This window comes from Acomys minous, assembly GCF_964271855.1.
Source record: "Acomys minous genome assembly, chromosome: 2".
In the NCBI taxonomy this organism is placed as follows: Eukaryota; Metazoa; Chordata; class Mammalia; order Rodentia; family Muridae; genus Acomys; species Acomys minous.
The window spans coordinates 52015772-52033147 of NC_140484.1; the positions used below are offsets into that span (position 1 = coordinate 52015772).

At 46.0% G+C, this 17376-nt stretch overlaps 1 protein-coding gene across 2 annotated transcripts in view; it reads left to right on the forward strand.

Annotated features, from left to right (window-relative positions):
- PACS1 (phosphofurin acidic cluster sorting protein 1) overlaps positions 1–17376 on the forward strand; it is a 141330-nt gene that overhangs the window by 109978 nt on the left and 13976 nt on the right. Inside the window, exons 3-11 of one of the 2 annotated variants that reach the window (XM_084773800.1) lie at positions 3742–3831; positions 4472–4597; positions 7301–7445; positions 8255–8346; positions 8428–8508; positions 10871–10930; positions 11698–11858; positions 11976–12069; positions 17184–17264. In XM_084773800.1, the coding sequence (XP_084629926.1) occupies positions 3742–3831; positions 4472–4597; positions 7301–7445; positions 8255–8346; positions 8428–8508; positions 10871–10930; positions 11698–11858; positions 11976–12069; positions 17184–17264 (930 nt within the window). The remainder of the gene's footprint in view (positions 1–3741; positions 3832–4471; positions 4598–7300; positions 7446–8254; positions 8347–8427; positions 8509–10870; positions 10931–11697; positions 11859–11975; positions 12070–17183; positions 17265–17376) is intronic. The other variant, XM_084773801.1, reaches the window with a different exon arrangement.

Sequence of the window (17376 nt, forward strand, 5' to 3'; positions counted from 1 at the left end):
AGCTGTCCTGGACTCATTTTGTAGACAAGGCTGGCCTCAGACTCACAGAGATCCACTTGCTTCAGCCTCCCAAGTACTAGGACTAAAAGCTTGCACCACCACACCTAGCAGTTGTTTTGTTTCTTGAGCAGGGTCTCACTGTATGGCCCAGACTGGCCTGGAATTCTCAGAGGTCTGCCTGCTTCTGCCTCCTGAGTGATGATGGGACTAGAGATGTGCATCACCACATGCAGCATAAACATAGCCTAGTGTTTAAATAACATATTTACTAGGCTGTACTTCAGATTCCATTCAACTCACCTACTTTGCACACACAGCCTGCGGCTTTCAGTCACACAGCCATCAGCACAGCCCAAACATTGCTCTCTCTCTACCAAAGAGACATCACTTTCATCAACTGTCACACACTTACCACAGTGTCTATCCTCCATCCCCTGCTCTGGGCCACTACCACCTGGTAATTCACATACAGTGGGTGGGAGAAGGTGGGAGCAGGAGACTGAGGTGGGAGGATTGAGAGTTTTATGTTAGTCTGGGTGGTATAGCAAGGCCCTGTCTCAAAAACAAATACTTTAAAATAATAGAGTCCTAGTTTGAAAGACATTAATATTCATTAATGAATATTTTTATGTTTAGTAACAATACTATGGTATAAAACAACTTTTTTTCTTCTTTCTTTCTTTGCTTCTATACTGAAAATGTACTGTAGAGTAAAACTGGGGTTCTGATGGACAGGAATGTTATCAAGGGAGAAGCGTCTTAGACTCAAGCTCCCCTCATAAATATGACATATGTCACATGGATCAAAAGGTAGCTTTTTTGGGTGTTTCTTGTTTGTTTGTTTGGTTTTGGTTTTTTTGAGACAAGGTTTCTCTGTGTAGCCCTGGCTGTCCTGGACTCGCTTTGTAGACCAGGCTGGCCTCAAACTCACAGGGATCCACCTGCCTCTGCCTCCCAAGTGCTAGGATTAAAGACATGTGCTACCACCACCTGGCGTCCACTCTTAATGTTTTAATGTATTTATTTTTATGTGCATTGGTGTTTTGCCTGCATGTATGTCTGTGTGAGGGTATCAGATCTTGTAGTTACAGAGAGTTGTGAGCTGCCATGTGAGCACTGGGAATTGAACCCAAGAGCAGATAGTGCTCTTAACCACTGAGCCATCTCTCCAGCCCTGTTACAATTCTTTCTTTTTTTTTTTTTTTTTTTTGTTTGTTTGTTTTTCAAGACAGGGTTTCTCTGTGTAGCCTTGGCTGTCCTGGACTCACTTTATAGACCAGGCTGGCCTCGAACTCATAGTGATCCGCCTGCCTCTGCCTCCCAAGTGCTGGTTATTACAATTCTTAACAGCATATATTTAATGATGGAAGTTCAAAGAGTGAGGACTGCTACTATGGGAAAGTGATAGGATGTTTGGAGAAAATAGAACAAGATAAAAGGATGAAGGAAGTTATAAATGATGGATGTAGAAAATGACATTTGTACAAACCAAGAAAGTTAACTACACAGATTCCAAGGGAAGCAGTCCAGGTAGAGAAAACACCCAGCTTAAAAGCCCTAGATAGCCATGGTGCTGTCAAGTCCTCAGATGTCTAGCTGGGCCCATCTGTGTCTAACGCGGCTGCCTCTACGTTCTCTGGCTTCGATGGCTCTGGCATGTCTGGCAGAATTGACAGGAAAGGGCAGGGGTCAGTGAGAACGGAGAGTTGAAACAAATAAGAACTAAAGTGAGGGGTGCAGTGGAAAAGCAGAGTGTTCCAGCTCTTGTTCCTTCTGAGAGCTGTCCTGTAAAAGTAACTTTTATTCAGCTGAACTAATTGGAGTCTTTGAAGCTTACTGCTTAGTGAACTTCTAGCCTCCATACAATCTAATCTAGGCCTAGAATGTTTTCAGCCTCTGAGACTTGCTGCTGAATAAGCTCACCCTTTCTTGTCCTTTCTCAGCTCTGGCTGGATGCTTTAACTCAGCTGTTCTGGCTCAAACCCCTCCTCTCCAAGCCTACTGATTAAAACTGGCTTCTCTCAGCTTCTGACTGAATTGCTCAGCTTGGCCTCACACTAACTTTGGCAATCTATTCTAATCTTCTGGCTCCTTCTCATTCTCTGGCTCCTTCTCTTTTCAACCTCTCTCTCTCTCTGTAAAACTGTGCTCATTCCCTGTGCTGCTCCCTTAAGTGGACTCCCTTTCCTCTCCTCGTGAGGATGTCCTGTTCTGTCAAATGTTCCTTTGTCTGCCACTCAGTTAGACATCCCTTTCAAACATGGGTGCTTCCTTCTACAAAGTAACTTTACTTCATTGTTTGGAACTAAAGGTATGAGCCGGTCATGGTTGCACATGCCTGTAATCCCAGCCTGGTCTACAAAGTGAGTCCAGGACAGTCAGGGCTATTTCAGAGAGAGAAGGGAGGGCGGAGAGAGAGAGAGAGAGAGAGAGAGAGAGAGAGAGAGAGAGAGAGAGAGGGAGAGGGAGAGAACTTTTGAGTTCAGATTCAGAGACCTGCTTACATCTGTCTTCTGGAAGTGTGTCACCACCTCCCAGTAAGTCTGCGTTCTAGCCGCATCACACAGACCAAGACGGTCTTCAGATGTGATCTCCTGCCAGAGCAGCCATGTTCTGAACTAAGATTCCTCTACAGTCAGGACTGGCTCAGTACTAGACACCTAGTAAATAGCTGAGTAAACGATTGCTTCTGTCCTCTGTGCTGGCTGGTCCACGGAGCCTAGGTCATGTGGGAAGAGGAATTATCCATCTTGCCAGTGCAGTGCCACTTTGCCAGAGCAAAGGTGACGGGGGCTGCTAAAGTGCATTAGGAGAAATGGGAACGGAGACTCAAAACGGACTAGAAGAGAAGCACCTGTGAGGTGTCCAGTGAGGCCAGGAGGGAGTTTGTTTGCCGTGTTGAAAATAGCACGGTTGCTTCTGCGAATGATCTAGGGCAGTGAGGAAAGCTGGTTATGTGAGAAGAATGACTGGCTTCACAGTGCCTTTGTCTAGGTGAGAAAGGCAGAGGTGAGTGCCTGAGTGGTGTGCCCCCTCAACTTTGGATGGGAACACGGGTGCTTGTCTATAATAGAAGGGGAAGGCGGGTATGTGAGGACAGGGGTCCAGGGACAGGTTTATGGGGTACAGACAGCTCCAGCTTTCTCAGTGAAGAAGACAATCAAGGTTAGTACTAGGGGTCAGCTGTTAGGAAAATTGGAAGGTATGTTGCATTCTGTAAGATAGACTTGAGACAGGAAATGGTTCCCAGGCACTGTTACACCTCGTAAGATGGCACCCATAAGTTTAATCAGTGGAAATGTGTCTCTACACATGTTCATCTTCTACAGTTGGATTTAAAATAGTCTTAAAAGCTAAGAACAAGGCTGAGTGATGGTGGCCCACGCCTTTAATCCCAGCACTTGGGAAGGCAGAGGCAGGCAGATATCTGTGAGTTCAAGGCCAGAAACCCCACCCCCACCCCCACCCCCAAAAAAGGCTTAGAACATACATAGTTCAGTGATATGGTCCTTTCCCGGCACATGCAAAGTCATGATTTCAATACTCAGCACCATAAAAAAAAGTAACAGTAAATAAAAATAAAATAATTATAATTTGCCAAATAAGCCTAGCAGAGTAAGGAGTAGAAGGAAGGAAGACTGGGGAGCACTGCAGGCTGACTGGTGTGACAGCACGGTGTGTAGTTCTTTGGGTTTGGTCTGTTAGTGGCACAGCTTTGACAGAAGTTTTTCTTGGTTTCAGGGTTCAAAACGGATTCTTCGCTCCAATGAGATCATCCTTCCAGCCAGTGGCCTGGTGGAAACAGAGCTCCAGTTAACCTTCTCCCTTCAGGTCAGAAATGTCTAAGTCATGACTTCTCTAATGCTGCAATAATCTAGTGCTCAAATAGACTTGAAACTTAGATACTTTCCCCCCCTAAAACAGCTAGAGCCTAGTTTCAGTAGGAAAGCACTAAAGTCACCCATGGGCTCATGGCTAACCCTGGAAGGCATAAGCAGTCCCTGAGCCAGCTCAAGTGGGGGTGTGCTGGGTATACCACTGGGCTGGGAGCTGAGGCCAGACTCCCCTTACCTGACCATTGGTAGCTACCCACTGAACCTCACCACTACACTTGGCCTTCCCCGTCTCCTCGCTGATGTGAATCTTAGGACCCCGTACAATACAGCCCACTTTTGTCACATGTTATATCCATTCCTCTCCCTTTGCCCCTCTTAGAGCATCTGTCTCATCATAACCCTAGTGATTGTTGTATCCCATGGAGAAAACATGTGGCCACATGGCGGAGAGAGAGGTGTTTGTAAGCCTGTGTAGACCCTACTAGCATCCAGCAGATCCAGCCCTTCTGCATCTGTTTCTTTCTCTCTCTGACCAATCACTCTTTCAAGCAAGGGACACAGGAGCGCCTCTTCAGCAGGACCTGAACCACCAGGGCCTGCCTGCTGACTAGCCGTCTGGACTGTTCTCCTTTCAGTACCCTCATTTCCTTAAGCGGGATGCCAACAAACTGCAGGTAATGTTGCAGAGGAGGAAGCGGTACAAGAACCGGACTATCTTGGGCTATAAGACCTTGGCTGTGGGGCTCATCAACATGGCGGAGGTAAGCAGGGGCAGTCTCAGCTGTAGCCACCCCCACCCACGAAACAGGTCCCCAGCCTCCCAGCGCTCAGGAGGCAGAGGCAGGCCGATCCCTGTGAGTTCAAAGCCAGCCTGGTCTACAGAGTAAATTCCAGATAGCCAGGACTATACAGAGAAACCCTGTCTTAAACCCCCCCCCCCAAAAAAAATTGTTGGAAATTTGATCTATAACTAGTTAACTAGTTTTATCAATTACTTTCTCTTACATAAAAGTTTTGTTTCCTTTTAAGTTTCTTTTAAATCTCCATTTTATTTTTAAGATTTAGTCATCTTATTTTACGTGTATGAGTATTTTGCTCCAATATGTCATGTGCAGCCTAGAAGTAGAGTTATGGATGGCTGTTAGCCACACGCAGGTTCTGGGAATAAACCAAAGTCCAGTTAAGAAACTGTGCTCCGGCCTGGAGAGACGGCTCAGAGGTTAAGAGCACTGGCTGCTCTTCCAAAGTCCTGAGTTCAATTCCCAGCAACCACATGGTGCCTCACAGCCATCTGTAATGAGATCTTTCGCCCTCTTCTATGCAGGTGTACAAGCAGGCAGAACACTGTATACATAATAAATAAATAAATCTTTTAAAAAAAGAAAGAAAGAAAGAAACTGTGCTCCAGCCAGGCATAGTGGCACACTCAGGATCGCTGTGAGTTCGAGGCCAGCCTGGTCTACAAAGTGAGTCCAGGACAGCCAAGGCTACCCAGAAACCCTGTCTGGAAAAACCAAAAAGAAAAAGAAACTATGCTCCAACCACCAAACTTTCTCTCTATCTCCCTTTTTCTTTTGAGGTGGGTCTTGCTATGTTGCCCAGCCTAGGCCCAAACAACCAGACTCAAGTGATTCTCCTACTCCACCTTCCCATGGAACTGGTGCTGGAAGTGCACCACTAGGACCAGCTCGAACGTTAGTGTTTGTGTGTGTGTATGTGTGTGTGTGCGCGTGCGCGCATGTGTGTGTGTGTTGATTTTAAATTAGTTTTAGTAAGAATAATGCAAAAAAATTCTCATATGCCAGATTCACCCAAATGCTTACCTTGATAACATAGTACTATGATTATATAATCTCTCTTTATATGGTAGCTATTGTTTTGCAGGGTTTTCTTCAGACATTTTGACAGTTGCAGGCATGAAGCCACATTATACATTAATACTATACTATGTTAATTTCCTAAGCATGAGAACACTGTCCTACCTAAGCCTCATGCCCCCACCTCAGTCATTGACACTAATACAAGGTTCTACCTTACCCACAGTCCCCAGCCTCTTGGTACAGAATGTCTCAGTGACCTTCCCAAGACCCATGAGCAGATCTGTGAGTCAGCTGTACCTTTCTTTGGCCTCTCTCAGTCTCTGCTGGTCTCTATATTCTCCTTGACTTTTGTGATCGTGATGTGGGTTCCTTTTTTTTTAGATGGGATTTCTTTATGGAGCCCTGGCTGTCTTAGAACTTGCTCTGTAGACAAGGCTGGCCTGGAACTCAGAGATTAGTCTGCCTTTACCTCCCAGTGCTGGGATTAAAGGTGTGCACCACCACCACCTGGCTTTCATGTAGATTCTGGAAAGTACAGGCTGATTACTTTATCAAGTACTTCTCAGTCTAGGTTTACTGGTCATTGTCTAAATTAGGTTCAATTTGTGCATTTTTGGCAAAATGACCACCACAGCACTCTTCTTCCCAACACAGTGTGGGTTGCACAGTATGTGTGGGAGAGAGTGGATATGTGTGGGTGTTGTGTGTATGAATATGGACATAAACATGCTGTGGCATACATGTGGAGATGAGAGGACAACTTCAGGTGTCAGTTCGTGCTTTCTAGCTTGTTTGAAACAGGGTCCTCTGGTCCTTTGCTTCCAGGGATATTCCTGTTTCCACCTCTAGCTCAGTATCAGGCCCTCTAGCATTACAGACGCATGCTACTGTCAAACTACTGCATCTGTCTTTACTCAGGTTCTGAGGACACAAACGTATGTTCTCACACTTATATGACAAACACTTTACCCACTGTGACATTTCCCTAGCCCCAATCTATTAATGATCTTGGCCTGAATTAGTTACTATTTTGACACTTGTCAAACTGTGAACTTCTAAATTAGCTATCATTTCTGTATGGGTCAGTTGGTAAATAGAGCATTCCTTTCTTCTTCCGCTTACCAATTGCTCAGCTTATTTTTATCAGTTATGGGCTGTAGGTTCTTATTTTATTTGATGAGGTTTAGTCATAAATATATAATGTATATAATATATATTTTCACATATTTCTATTTGATATATTATATGTGTGTGATTTTTGTAAGATTTTTTTTTAAATTCTGTGTACGGAGGGTGTACTCTGTGCAGGTGAGTGCAGGTATCTAAGGAGCCAGAAGAGAATGTTGCATTACTTGGGCCTAGATTTACAAGTCATTATAAGCCATCCAGTGTGGGTGCTGGGAGCAGAACTCGGGACTGCTACAAGAGCTATAGGCACTCTCAACTACTGAGCCCTCTCTAGCCCCTGAGATAGTTTATAAGCAAGCCCATGAAAGCAGTAGGGACGCAGTACACAGAGACTCAGAAGTGAGAAGTAAGCTACACTAACAAATGCCATTGACATTGGCTTGCATGTCCTTGGATTGATGGTAGTGACCTCCCTATCGCTGGGTAAGGTATTTGTGCTGTGTTCTTTGCTCACAGGTAATGCAACACCCTAACGAAGGTGCTTTGGTGCTTGGCCTGCACAGCAATGTAAAGGATGTCTCTGTGCCTGTGGCAGAAATAAAAATCTACTCTTTATCCAGCCAGCCCATTGACCATGAAGGAATCAAGTCTAAGCTGTCTGGTAGGTGTATGCAGTGGGACTAGAGAGGTGGCTCAGCGGCATATAGCACTTACTGCTGTATTCCAGAGGATCTGGGTTTGACTCCTAGCATCCACATGGTAGCCCCGAACCATCTATAACTCCAGTTCCTAGGGATTTGACATTCATTTCTGACATCTGAGGGCATCAGGCACACATGTGGTACACATGTATACATGCAAGCAAAACACTCATGCACATAAATGTTTTTAAAAATAATTTTTATATATGTGTATAGATACACACACACACACACACACACACACACACACACACACACACACACACACACACGGTGTCTTCAGGTACTGTAGACAACAAGGTAACCAGTACACAGACTTGGGAAAGCTGACCAAAAACATTTATGAAATGTCGAGGCAAGATAAGCTTAGAAGTGGGGCGTGATGGCACACGCCTTTAATCCAAGCACAGCACTCGGGAAGCAGAGGCAGGAGGATCCCTGTGAGTTCAAGGCCAGCCTGGCCTACAAAGAGAGTCTAGGACAGCCAAGGCTACACAGAGAGATCCTGACTTGAAGAAGAAAAAAAAGATCAGCGCAGAGAGCCCTGGGAGTAATGTGTAGCCATGAACTCCATGTGGCCCTTCCCTCTCCAACCCAAATTTGTTGATTCCTGTCCTTCAGAATCACTTAGGGTGGTTGGGGATTTACCTCAGTGGTAGAGCACTTGCTAGAGGCCCTGGGTTTGGTCCTCAGCTCTAGGGGGAAAAAAAAGACAAAATAACAGAATCACTTAGGAAGATGAACGTTCCTAACGGGTTGTATGTTCTAGATCGCTCCCCAGATATTGACAACTACTCTGAAGAAGAGGAAGAAAGCTTCTCCTCAGAACAGGAAGGCAGTGATGACCCGTTGCATGGGCAGGTAAATTCCTATGGCTCGGTCGTTAAGTGTGTAAGAGGTTCCTGGAATTTCCCAGCCTCATTGTGTTTCCTACCCGCTCAGGACCTATTCTATGAAGATGAAGATCTTCGGAAAGTAAAGAAGACTCGGAGGAAACTGACCTCAACCTCAGCCATCACTAGGGTAAGCCACCCAGGTTCAGGGCATGGCACAGCATAGGCTCTTAGTCTCACCTAGGTGGAGAGTAAGTGGTGCATTAAGACCCTGTGGATTTTTTGAAAAACCTTCTACTTGGAGTCACACCCTCACTATTCTGAAACATCCCAGAGCCTATACTACCACCTATGAAGAGTCAGCGTGTTAGGAACCCCTGTGTTACACAGGATGTTATAGGCTATAGATTATGCAAAATAAAAATGAGGCTATAACCGTTTTCGTAGAATTTGAAAAAATCCAAATACTTCTTTTTTTTTTTTTTTTTGGTTTTTCAGACAGGATCTCTCTGTGTTAGCCTTGGCTGTCCTGGACTCACTTTGTAGACCAGGCTGGCCTCGAACTCACAGCGATCCGCCTGCCTCTGCCTCCCGAGTGCTGGGATTAAAGGCGTGCGCCACCACGCCCGGCCCAAATACTTCTTTAAGGAGTACAGTGCCTTAGCCCTTTTCTCTGTAGGTGACTGCTCCAAGTGATGCGCTGTGCACTGCAGAGTGTAGCTCTCAAGAATACTGCTGTGTTAGACGAGTGCTTGAGAGCTGTAGAAACCCTGGGCTTGACAAGGCTCCGTTACATTGGATAGAGTTCTTCCCTGGGGTGCACACCTGCAGTCAGCAGTGTTTGGATCATGTCTCCTAACTAAGATTCCTGAGCCTATATTAAAATTGGAGTCCTGGACTGAGAAGCTGAACCCTGAGCACTTCTGTGGCCTCTGGCTGACCTGGAGCCGCGGTCAGAAGTACCAAGGCGTCTAGGAGGAGAAAGTCCGTTTGATTCTGGTGCTCTCAAGTGTAGGGCCAGTCTGGGGACTGATACCCTGAAAGTGAGATTTTCTTCTCGTTTGGAGTGAAATTAAGGCCAGCCCTTTCAAATGTGTGTCCTGGTCTGCCAGGTTACAGCACACTCACCCTCTGCAGTCAAGGTTCATGAGACTGATGAGAAAACCCACAAGACTGCAACCCTTGTTTCCCCTTTTCATCAGTGACTCAGGAACATAAAAATTGCTTGCTTTCCCCCCTGGTTTTCAAGCTCTGTAGGGAATATAGGTCCCCAGAATCTAGCCTTTTCTTTTCTGGACTCTGAGAAGGAAAACAGTTGTTTTCCTTGTTCCTGCTTCATCTTCTGAGCCTTTGTCTTTTCCTGCTCTGCAATCATAAAGAGGCCCTATTTTCTCCCCAAAAGATGCTTTCTGGGTTTCCTAAGTCCCCTCTCCTGTGGCCATTTCCATAGCATTGCCCAGTGTATAACCAGAGATCAGTGATAGTATCCATCTCCCAGAGGCATGCTGGAAGCTTTAGGCACTTCCCAGCTGTGTTTGCCAACACGTGGTGGTGATGGTCTCCTTCTGTCCGTGTATGCTCTTCTTTCCTCACCAAAAGCACTTTGTTCTCAACAATGGCCTTGTGGTGTCTTAACTTCTCTGTCGATATAAACTTGGGTTTATTCCTTGTTGGTCCTGCTCTTCCTACTACTATTTTTGTATTATTTATTTAGTATTTATATACAGTATTCTGCCTGTGTGTACACCTGCACACCAGAAGAAGGTACCAGATCTCATTATAGATGGTTGTGAGCCACCATGTGGTTGCTGGGAATTGAACTCAGGACCTTTGGAAGAACAGCCAGTGCTCTTAACTTCTGAGCCTTCTCTCCAGCCCTTCCTACTACTCGTATTCTTAGGTGCAGATCAGTCCTTTCTAACTCCTACATGAGAAGTATGTGTAACCACAAACCAAGCCTGCCTGGAGCCAAAGCAGAACAAGAGACGGGATTAGGGAGCCTAGGATGGGCTATCAGAGAGTTGCAGTGTCTGGAAACCCAGACTTATCTCAACAAATAACTGACACAGCAGGAAGAGCTTTGCATAGGGACAAGGATGACAGCAAGGAAAAGTGGCCTCTGCTGCCAGTGCGCATTGCAGGTGAGGGAGCAGAGATGGAGAGACTCCAGGTATAATCTGGTAGTTAGGTCGTTTGGTGACGCTGCTACCCAAGATGGTTGTGTAAGAAGAGGACAAATGCCATTCTGAGATGTTGAGCATAGAGGTGCCTGACAGAGAAGAAAATGGGCTAGAGGTGCACCTCTGGAAATCACTGGGGTGCAGTGGAGGCTTGGGGACATGAGAGCTCTGCTGAGCTACCCAGGGCTCTGGGAACTACACCATCATTTACCTGTCTTTCTAGAGAGTTTTTCAGTGCAAATGCAACTACTATATCTGTCAGCTATTTTATCTTCCCTCGGTTCCTTGTGAGGGTAAGGTCCTGACACACTCTAGAGAATTGACCATAAGTAAATGTAACTTGTGAACACTTTGTATATTTTGTCCCCACAGCAACCTAACATCAAACAGAAGTTTGTGGCCCTCCTGAAACGATTCAAAGTTTCCGATGAGGTATGACCCTTACTTCCAGTTGCTCCTAGGCCCCATGTAAGCCACTAGGAATCAGGACTGTGGTCATGATTCCTGCCCCTTGGCGTGCATAGCACAGCCCAGGAGAGAGGCAGCTAAAGAAGAGCATTACGTTTCTTGAAGACAAAATGAGGGCGTCACACGAAGAGTGCGGTTTTATGACATGTAGAAATACTTAGCATAGTCATATACAATTATAATACTTACTTCTCTTATAGGGAAGCAATGATAAATCTAGCTGTTGTTTAACATTTCCTCATAGGAGTTGCAGTGTGACATGCCCCCATTGATCACCTCTGGATAGAAATCCCCTAGACCCCGGGGGTCCTAGCTTCAGTCACATAGGTTTCTAAGTAAACTAAAAGTGAATAAAGATAGAAAATTTTGAGAAAGGGTCTTTGTCCCACTCTTGGCTTTAAATAAAAGCAGCTTGCACCTGGACAGAGCAGAGCAGAGCAGAAGATAGGCTAGACCACCAGACCTGGATTTTCTTGTGTCATTTCTCCGGAAGCACAGCAGCACTTTCTTGTCCTCCTGGTGCCAGCCTTGGTGTAGATATTGATGTAACTGAGGGAAAGTAGCCCCACTACGTCCTTGCTCTCAGGGTCGGACCATACAAGGACGCAAAGGTTACTCTAGCGTGACTCTGTGTCGTGTCCCTCTAGAAGGAATACTGAGAGCACCAGTTGTCAGATGGCCTAGGAGACAGGGGAGAACTCCACATTCACAGGGCTTTGCTTCCCTCACAGGTGGGCTTTGGGCTAGAGCACGTGTCGCGGGAGCAGATCCGGGAGGTGGAAGAGGACCTGGACGAGCTGTACGACAGCCTAGAGATGTACAACCCCAGTGACAGTGGCCCTGAGATGGAGGAGACGGAGAGCATCCTCAGCACCCCAAAGCCCAAGCTCAAGTGAGGCCCAGAGCTGCCCCTAGGCTTTCCCACCATCACAGTGTCCCTTGCTTCCTCTCTCACACTTCCTTCAGGACTTCAGTGGCCACTGACTCCAGCTGTGCTTCTTTGCTGCAGGCCGTTCTTTGAGGGAATGTCGCAGTCCAGCTCACAGACAGAGATTGGCAGCCTCAACAGCAAGGGCAGCCTCGGAAAAGACACCACCAGCCCTGTGAGCAGACCGACTATGCAACGGGGTGGGAGAGGGACCTGGCATGGTGGCTTCTCACTCTGAGCCCTTTGCTTCGCAGAGGGCCACTCCTTTTGGGGCCTACAGAGTGGCTTCAGTCTTGCCCCTCTGAGCCCTGGCTGAGAGCTTAGCAATCCAAGAGTAAAGTGTTCTTTTACAGAGTGGGGCTGGGGCGATGGCTCAGTGGTTAAGCACACTGTCTGCTCTTCCAGAGGTCCTGAGTTCAGTTCCCAGCACCCACATGTGGCCATGCCTATCTGTAATGAGATCTGTTTTCCCATTCTGATGTGTGTGAAGACAGAGCAACCCTATACATGAAACACATGAATAAATAATTTTTAAAAAAAGACAGAGGGATCTGTCCAGAAAACAGTAAGTGGGCTTTGCTGGATGGAGAACTCAGGGGAGAGCAATACCCAGCAGAATGTACAATTTAGTGAGCAGGTTTCAATTTGCCTGCGGAGCAGGAGAGAGCTGTCGGCTGTGGCTTCCAGCAGCTGGTCATAGATAGGAGCCTGTCGATGTCAAGCCCTTCTCAGGCTTGGAAAAGCTGTTTGTACCTAGGGAGCAGTCACCATATATTGTTTTAGAACTAAGCTATGGTGTGCTGTTTAGGGCCATATTTTTTTGTTAATGAGATAAACTGAAGTTCTCCAGTTCTTGCTGCGCTGTCATTTGTGCACAGGGGAGAATACACACGTCGCACCCTACAGTGGCTATTAGCTGTGAGGGGATGAGCTGATGGTGCTAGGCACTCCATCTGTTGAAAAGCAGTCTGAGGCTGGCTAGGCGCCTGTCCTGTGTGCGCCTTCTGAGGCATCTCAACGACCTTTCTCCATTCTGCCACCAGGTGGCGCCGTATCCCAGCTTATCTCCCTTCGTTATTAAGAAGCAGCTGGCTACCAAGCCCACCACAAACCCTAGCGAGGACATGAATGAAGGAAAACCATAGTCCATGGTACCTTTTGGAGAAGCTTCAGCCTGCTACTTGCAAATCCACATTCCTAGCTCCTTTCAAGCATGTTCATGATGATTCATGCTGCCAAGAAGGCAGCATTTAGTGTGCTGCTAGCATTGGTGCACGGCTCAGAACAGCTTTTCCTTACAGGGAGCTGCCAGATGGTCCTACAGAAAGCCTCTGTCCATGTGGATAAATGATTGACCACTAGAGTCACTCAGAGTAACATCTGCAGGAAGAAATGCAGAGCCTGCTTAAGCGAGGCCCACTGCACAGTGCTCTGTGAATGATGGACAGTGTGCCACTGTTGCAGTGCGTTAGTAGGGGTTAGCCAAGCCAGCGACCATGAAGCAGTAAGCGTAGAATATGGCACACATTGAACGTTCAGTAAATGCCCATGCCCTCCGAATCAGCAAGGGGAGCTGTTTCATACGGTAGTGGTGGGGGCAGGGTTTCTACATCAGCAGAAGTTGGCCCAGCTTGTTTAATGGGCCTGTGATTTGGCAAAAACAAATAAGCCAGGTATGGTTTTAACCCCAGTACTTGGGAGGCAAGGCAGACAAATCTCAGTGAGTTTGAGGCCAGCCTGGTCTACTTAGCAAGACCCTAGCTCAAACAGACAAACATCAAACAAGCCGCGGGGTAGGGGGAGCCCTTAACTGTGAAGTTTTCAGAACTCCATCTTCCCACTGACTTGCTTCGACTCAAGGCTGTTTCCTCATCTAAAAGCCATGTGGAAATGCAGCAAGATCCTGTCAGCCAGGCTTTAGCAGAGTGTGTGCTGATTGATAAACCTACAAGAAGTACAGTTCCTTAGCATATTAGTCCCAAAATTGATAGACTGTGAATGTCTTCTACGCAAGTCCTTCAAACTCTGGTTCCCTTGGCTAGACCTCAGATTTGCTTTGTTGTTTCCCTGTTGAGATTTCTATTTTGAAGAGCCCATATGTCTTAGTGTGGGTGTAGAACTGTGGAATCCTTCAGTATGAAGGCACTTCGGGATGCTAGAACAGGGCTGGGCTCCTAACGTGGAGTGCTTCGGGTAGATTAGGTGTGATTGTAGGATCTAGGGGCTGTGCACCTCTTGTTGCACCTCGGAAGCTTCCCATCCCTGTTTTGCGAAGTACTTCACTTTTATTTTGTTTGGTTTTGTTTTGTTTTTTGAAATGGGATCTTACTGTGTAGCTCTGCCTGTCCTGAAACTCACTCTATAGACCAGGTTGGCTTTGAACTCACAGAGATCCACCTGCCTCTGCCTCACAAGTGCTGGCATCAAAGGTGGACACCACCACCGCCCAGCTTGTATGTGCACCACATGCATGCCTGGTGTCCGCAGAGGTCAGAAGGAGGTGTGGGATCCCCTAGAACTGGAGTTACAGATGGTTGGTAACCACCATGTGGGTGTCAGGAACAATCCTGAACCTGGACCCTCTGAAAACAGCAAGTATTCTTAACCCCTGAGCCAGTTCTCCAGACTCGTGGGTTTCTCTTATTCTTCCATTTCTAGGCTCCAAATTTTTAGAGAATCGAGTTTTTTACTAGAACCAGAAAGGATTCCTGCTAATACAAACTGTGACCATTGTTGAGTTTTCTCAAGACTCAGACACACAATGGTAATGTAGTTTGTCTGTCTGTGCTGGTAAGAGTTAAAGCCTGCTAACGCTTCAGGACACCTGCTGAAGACACAGTCAGCTCAGACTGCCTGCTGCTGGAAGTCACTATTTTCAGCTGGAAGTCACTACTTTCACCACGCTGTCAGAAATGATGTTAGAGACTAGTACTTTACATAACATATATGCACATGCTAAGGTCATTGAGCTACACCCCCCACCCAGCCCTTCAGATATCACTGGAGCAGGAACAGAAGCTTCAAGAGTCAGGACTTTCTTCCAGTCTGTCTTTGTCACATCCTTAATACAGCTCCTGTAGGAGTGCAGAAATACGTCTCCCCCCAAATGCTGCCATCCTTCTGTGAAAACAACGCTGTAGCTGTCGCAGGGCTTGACAAGCCACACTATCTTAAAAGCACCCAGTGGAAGTTCATGCTGAGCTCCCTGAGTGAGCGTCTACCCTAGGTCCAAGGCTTTTCTGGGATTCTAAACTGTTAACGTTGGTTAATCAGTGTCGTGTAAATGGACTAGCTATACAATCTGGAGGCAGCCTGTACTGTGTGGCTGTGAGTCGTTACACAGGTCCTGAAGTCCCTGCCTCTAGCTCACGTGTGTCCGATTGACTTGCAGATGGCTTTAAGCAGTGAGTCTGCACTAGGGATGGTTTGCCTCTCAGAAAACATTTGTCGTTGGTTGGAGAAATTTTAGCCCAACAGGAAGGGCTATTACTAGCATCCAGAGAGTCAAGGCCAGGAATGCCGCTACTACCCTGTAGTGCACAGGTGACACAGCTCTAAATGTTAGGGCAGTGGAAAACCCTGGCTTGGAGCGTGGCATAGGGAGGCTGCTTTTGTAGTCCTCAGGGTCTAGTTTACTCAGTGGCATCCTGAACTTAGCTAGACTGTCATTTCCAGTTGTATATATTTACACCGAGAAAGGGCTTTGAATAGTGGAGATTAAGTAGAATACCCTAAATATGTTCTTCCTCCTTTGGTTCCTTAGAAGAAAAAATTCTCTTAGGCCAGTGTCTCGCTGACACCAGCAGCCTGTTGCCCAGAACTGTGGCTTTGATGTTTGTGTGGCCAGCTTATTAGTAAATATGAATGATCTTGCTCATGCGTCTGTGTCTTCTTAATAAGCTCTTCACACTTACTAGGAATGCTAATAAGACAATGGAGAGTTAATTCACGCCTGACAGCTTCGTATGGGACATCTTTGCTTAATATGTTGTTTAGAGGGAGGGTTTTCTGGATGCATCTACCAAGCAAGAGCGTGTAACTACTGTTGATGTCTTAAGTCTCAAAATGAAAGTCTGGAACTGTGAGATTCTCTCTTCTCTGACAAGAAGAGACAGTGCCGTCTGTCCTTTTGAGGCAGACGTGTTCAGATTTTATAGATCCAACAGAAAATCACCTAACATTAAGCCCCTTTGCCCTAGCAACGTAACTAAGAGTCAGAATTTCTGGCTCTGAGCAAAATGTGGTAGCACATGCCTCTTATCCTAGCACTCATGAGGCAGAGACAGGTGAACTTACTGAGTTTTGAGGCAGCCTGGTCTACAGAGCAAACTCCAGAACAGCCAGGGCTGCACATTAAAGCCCTGTCTAGAGAAAACAAATAATGATTTTTAAAACACTTATTTTTAGTTATGTATGTGTATGAGAATGTTGATTTGAGTGTGATTACCTTCAGGGCTAGAAGAGGTGTTGATTTGAGTGTGATTACCTTCAGGGCTAGAAGAGGTGTTGATTTGAGTGTGATTACCTTCAGGGCTAGAAGAGGTGTTGATTTGAGTGTGACTACCTTCAGGGCTAGAAGAGGTGTTGATTTGAGTGTGATTACCTTCAGGGCTAGAAGAGGTGATGATTTGAGTGTGATTACCTTCAGGGCTAGAAGAGATGTTGATTTGAGTGTGATTACCTTCAGGGCTAGAACAGGTGTTGGATCCCCTGGGCCTGGAGTTACAGGTAGTTGTAAATTACCTGATGAGGATACTGGGAATCAAACCCAGGTTTTCTGCAAGAGCAGCAAGTTCTCACTGAGCCACCTTGAGACAGGGTTTCTCTGTGTAGCCTTAGCTGACCTAGACTTACTATGTAGGCCAGGCTGGCCTTGAACTCGCATTGATCCACCTGCCTCTGCCTCATGAGTGCTGGGATGAAAGGTGTGCGCCACTACACCCTGCTTACTTATGATTTCTTGAAACAAACAAACTGGCCTTTCTGAGGCTTCATTTTCACACACAAAAAAATCCCACCCTGCCCCCTCTCAAAAGGTGAAAGCCCCAAAGGCTGTATGAAGTTGAAAATGAAATAAAAGTAATTTAAACTTTTTGGGAGAACCTAATAAAATAAGTTAGAGTACTAGTTACTTAGATTAGGGGTGGTGGTGGCGGCGGTGGTGATTGTTGTTGTTGTCGTCGTCGTCATTGTTATTACTACTACTACTACTACTACTACTACTACTACTACTACTATTATTATTATTATTATTATTATTATTATTATTATTATTATTATTATTTGCAGATGGAATTGGCTGCTTTAGAAAAAGTCAAATCTACTTGGATTAAAAGCCAAGATGACAGTTTGCCTGAAGCAGACACTTTAGTAAGTATGGTTTAGTCTGCTTAAATCATTTCATATTATTTTTCTACCTTTAAAAATATAGGAAAAAGCCAGGTATAGTAGTGCACACATGTAATCAAGAGGCAGAGGCAGA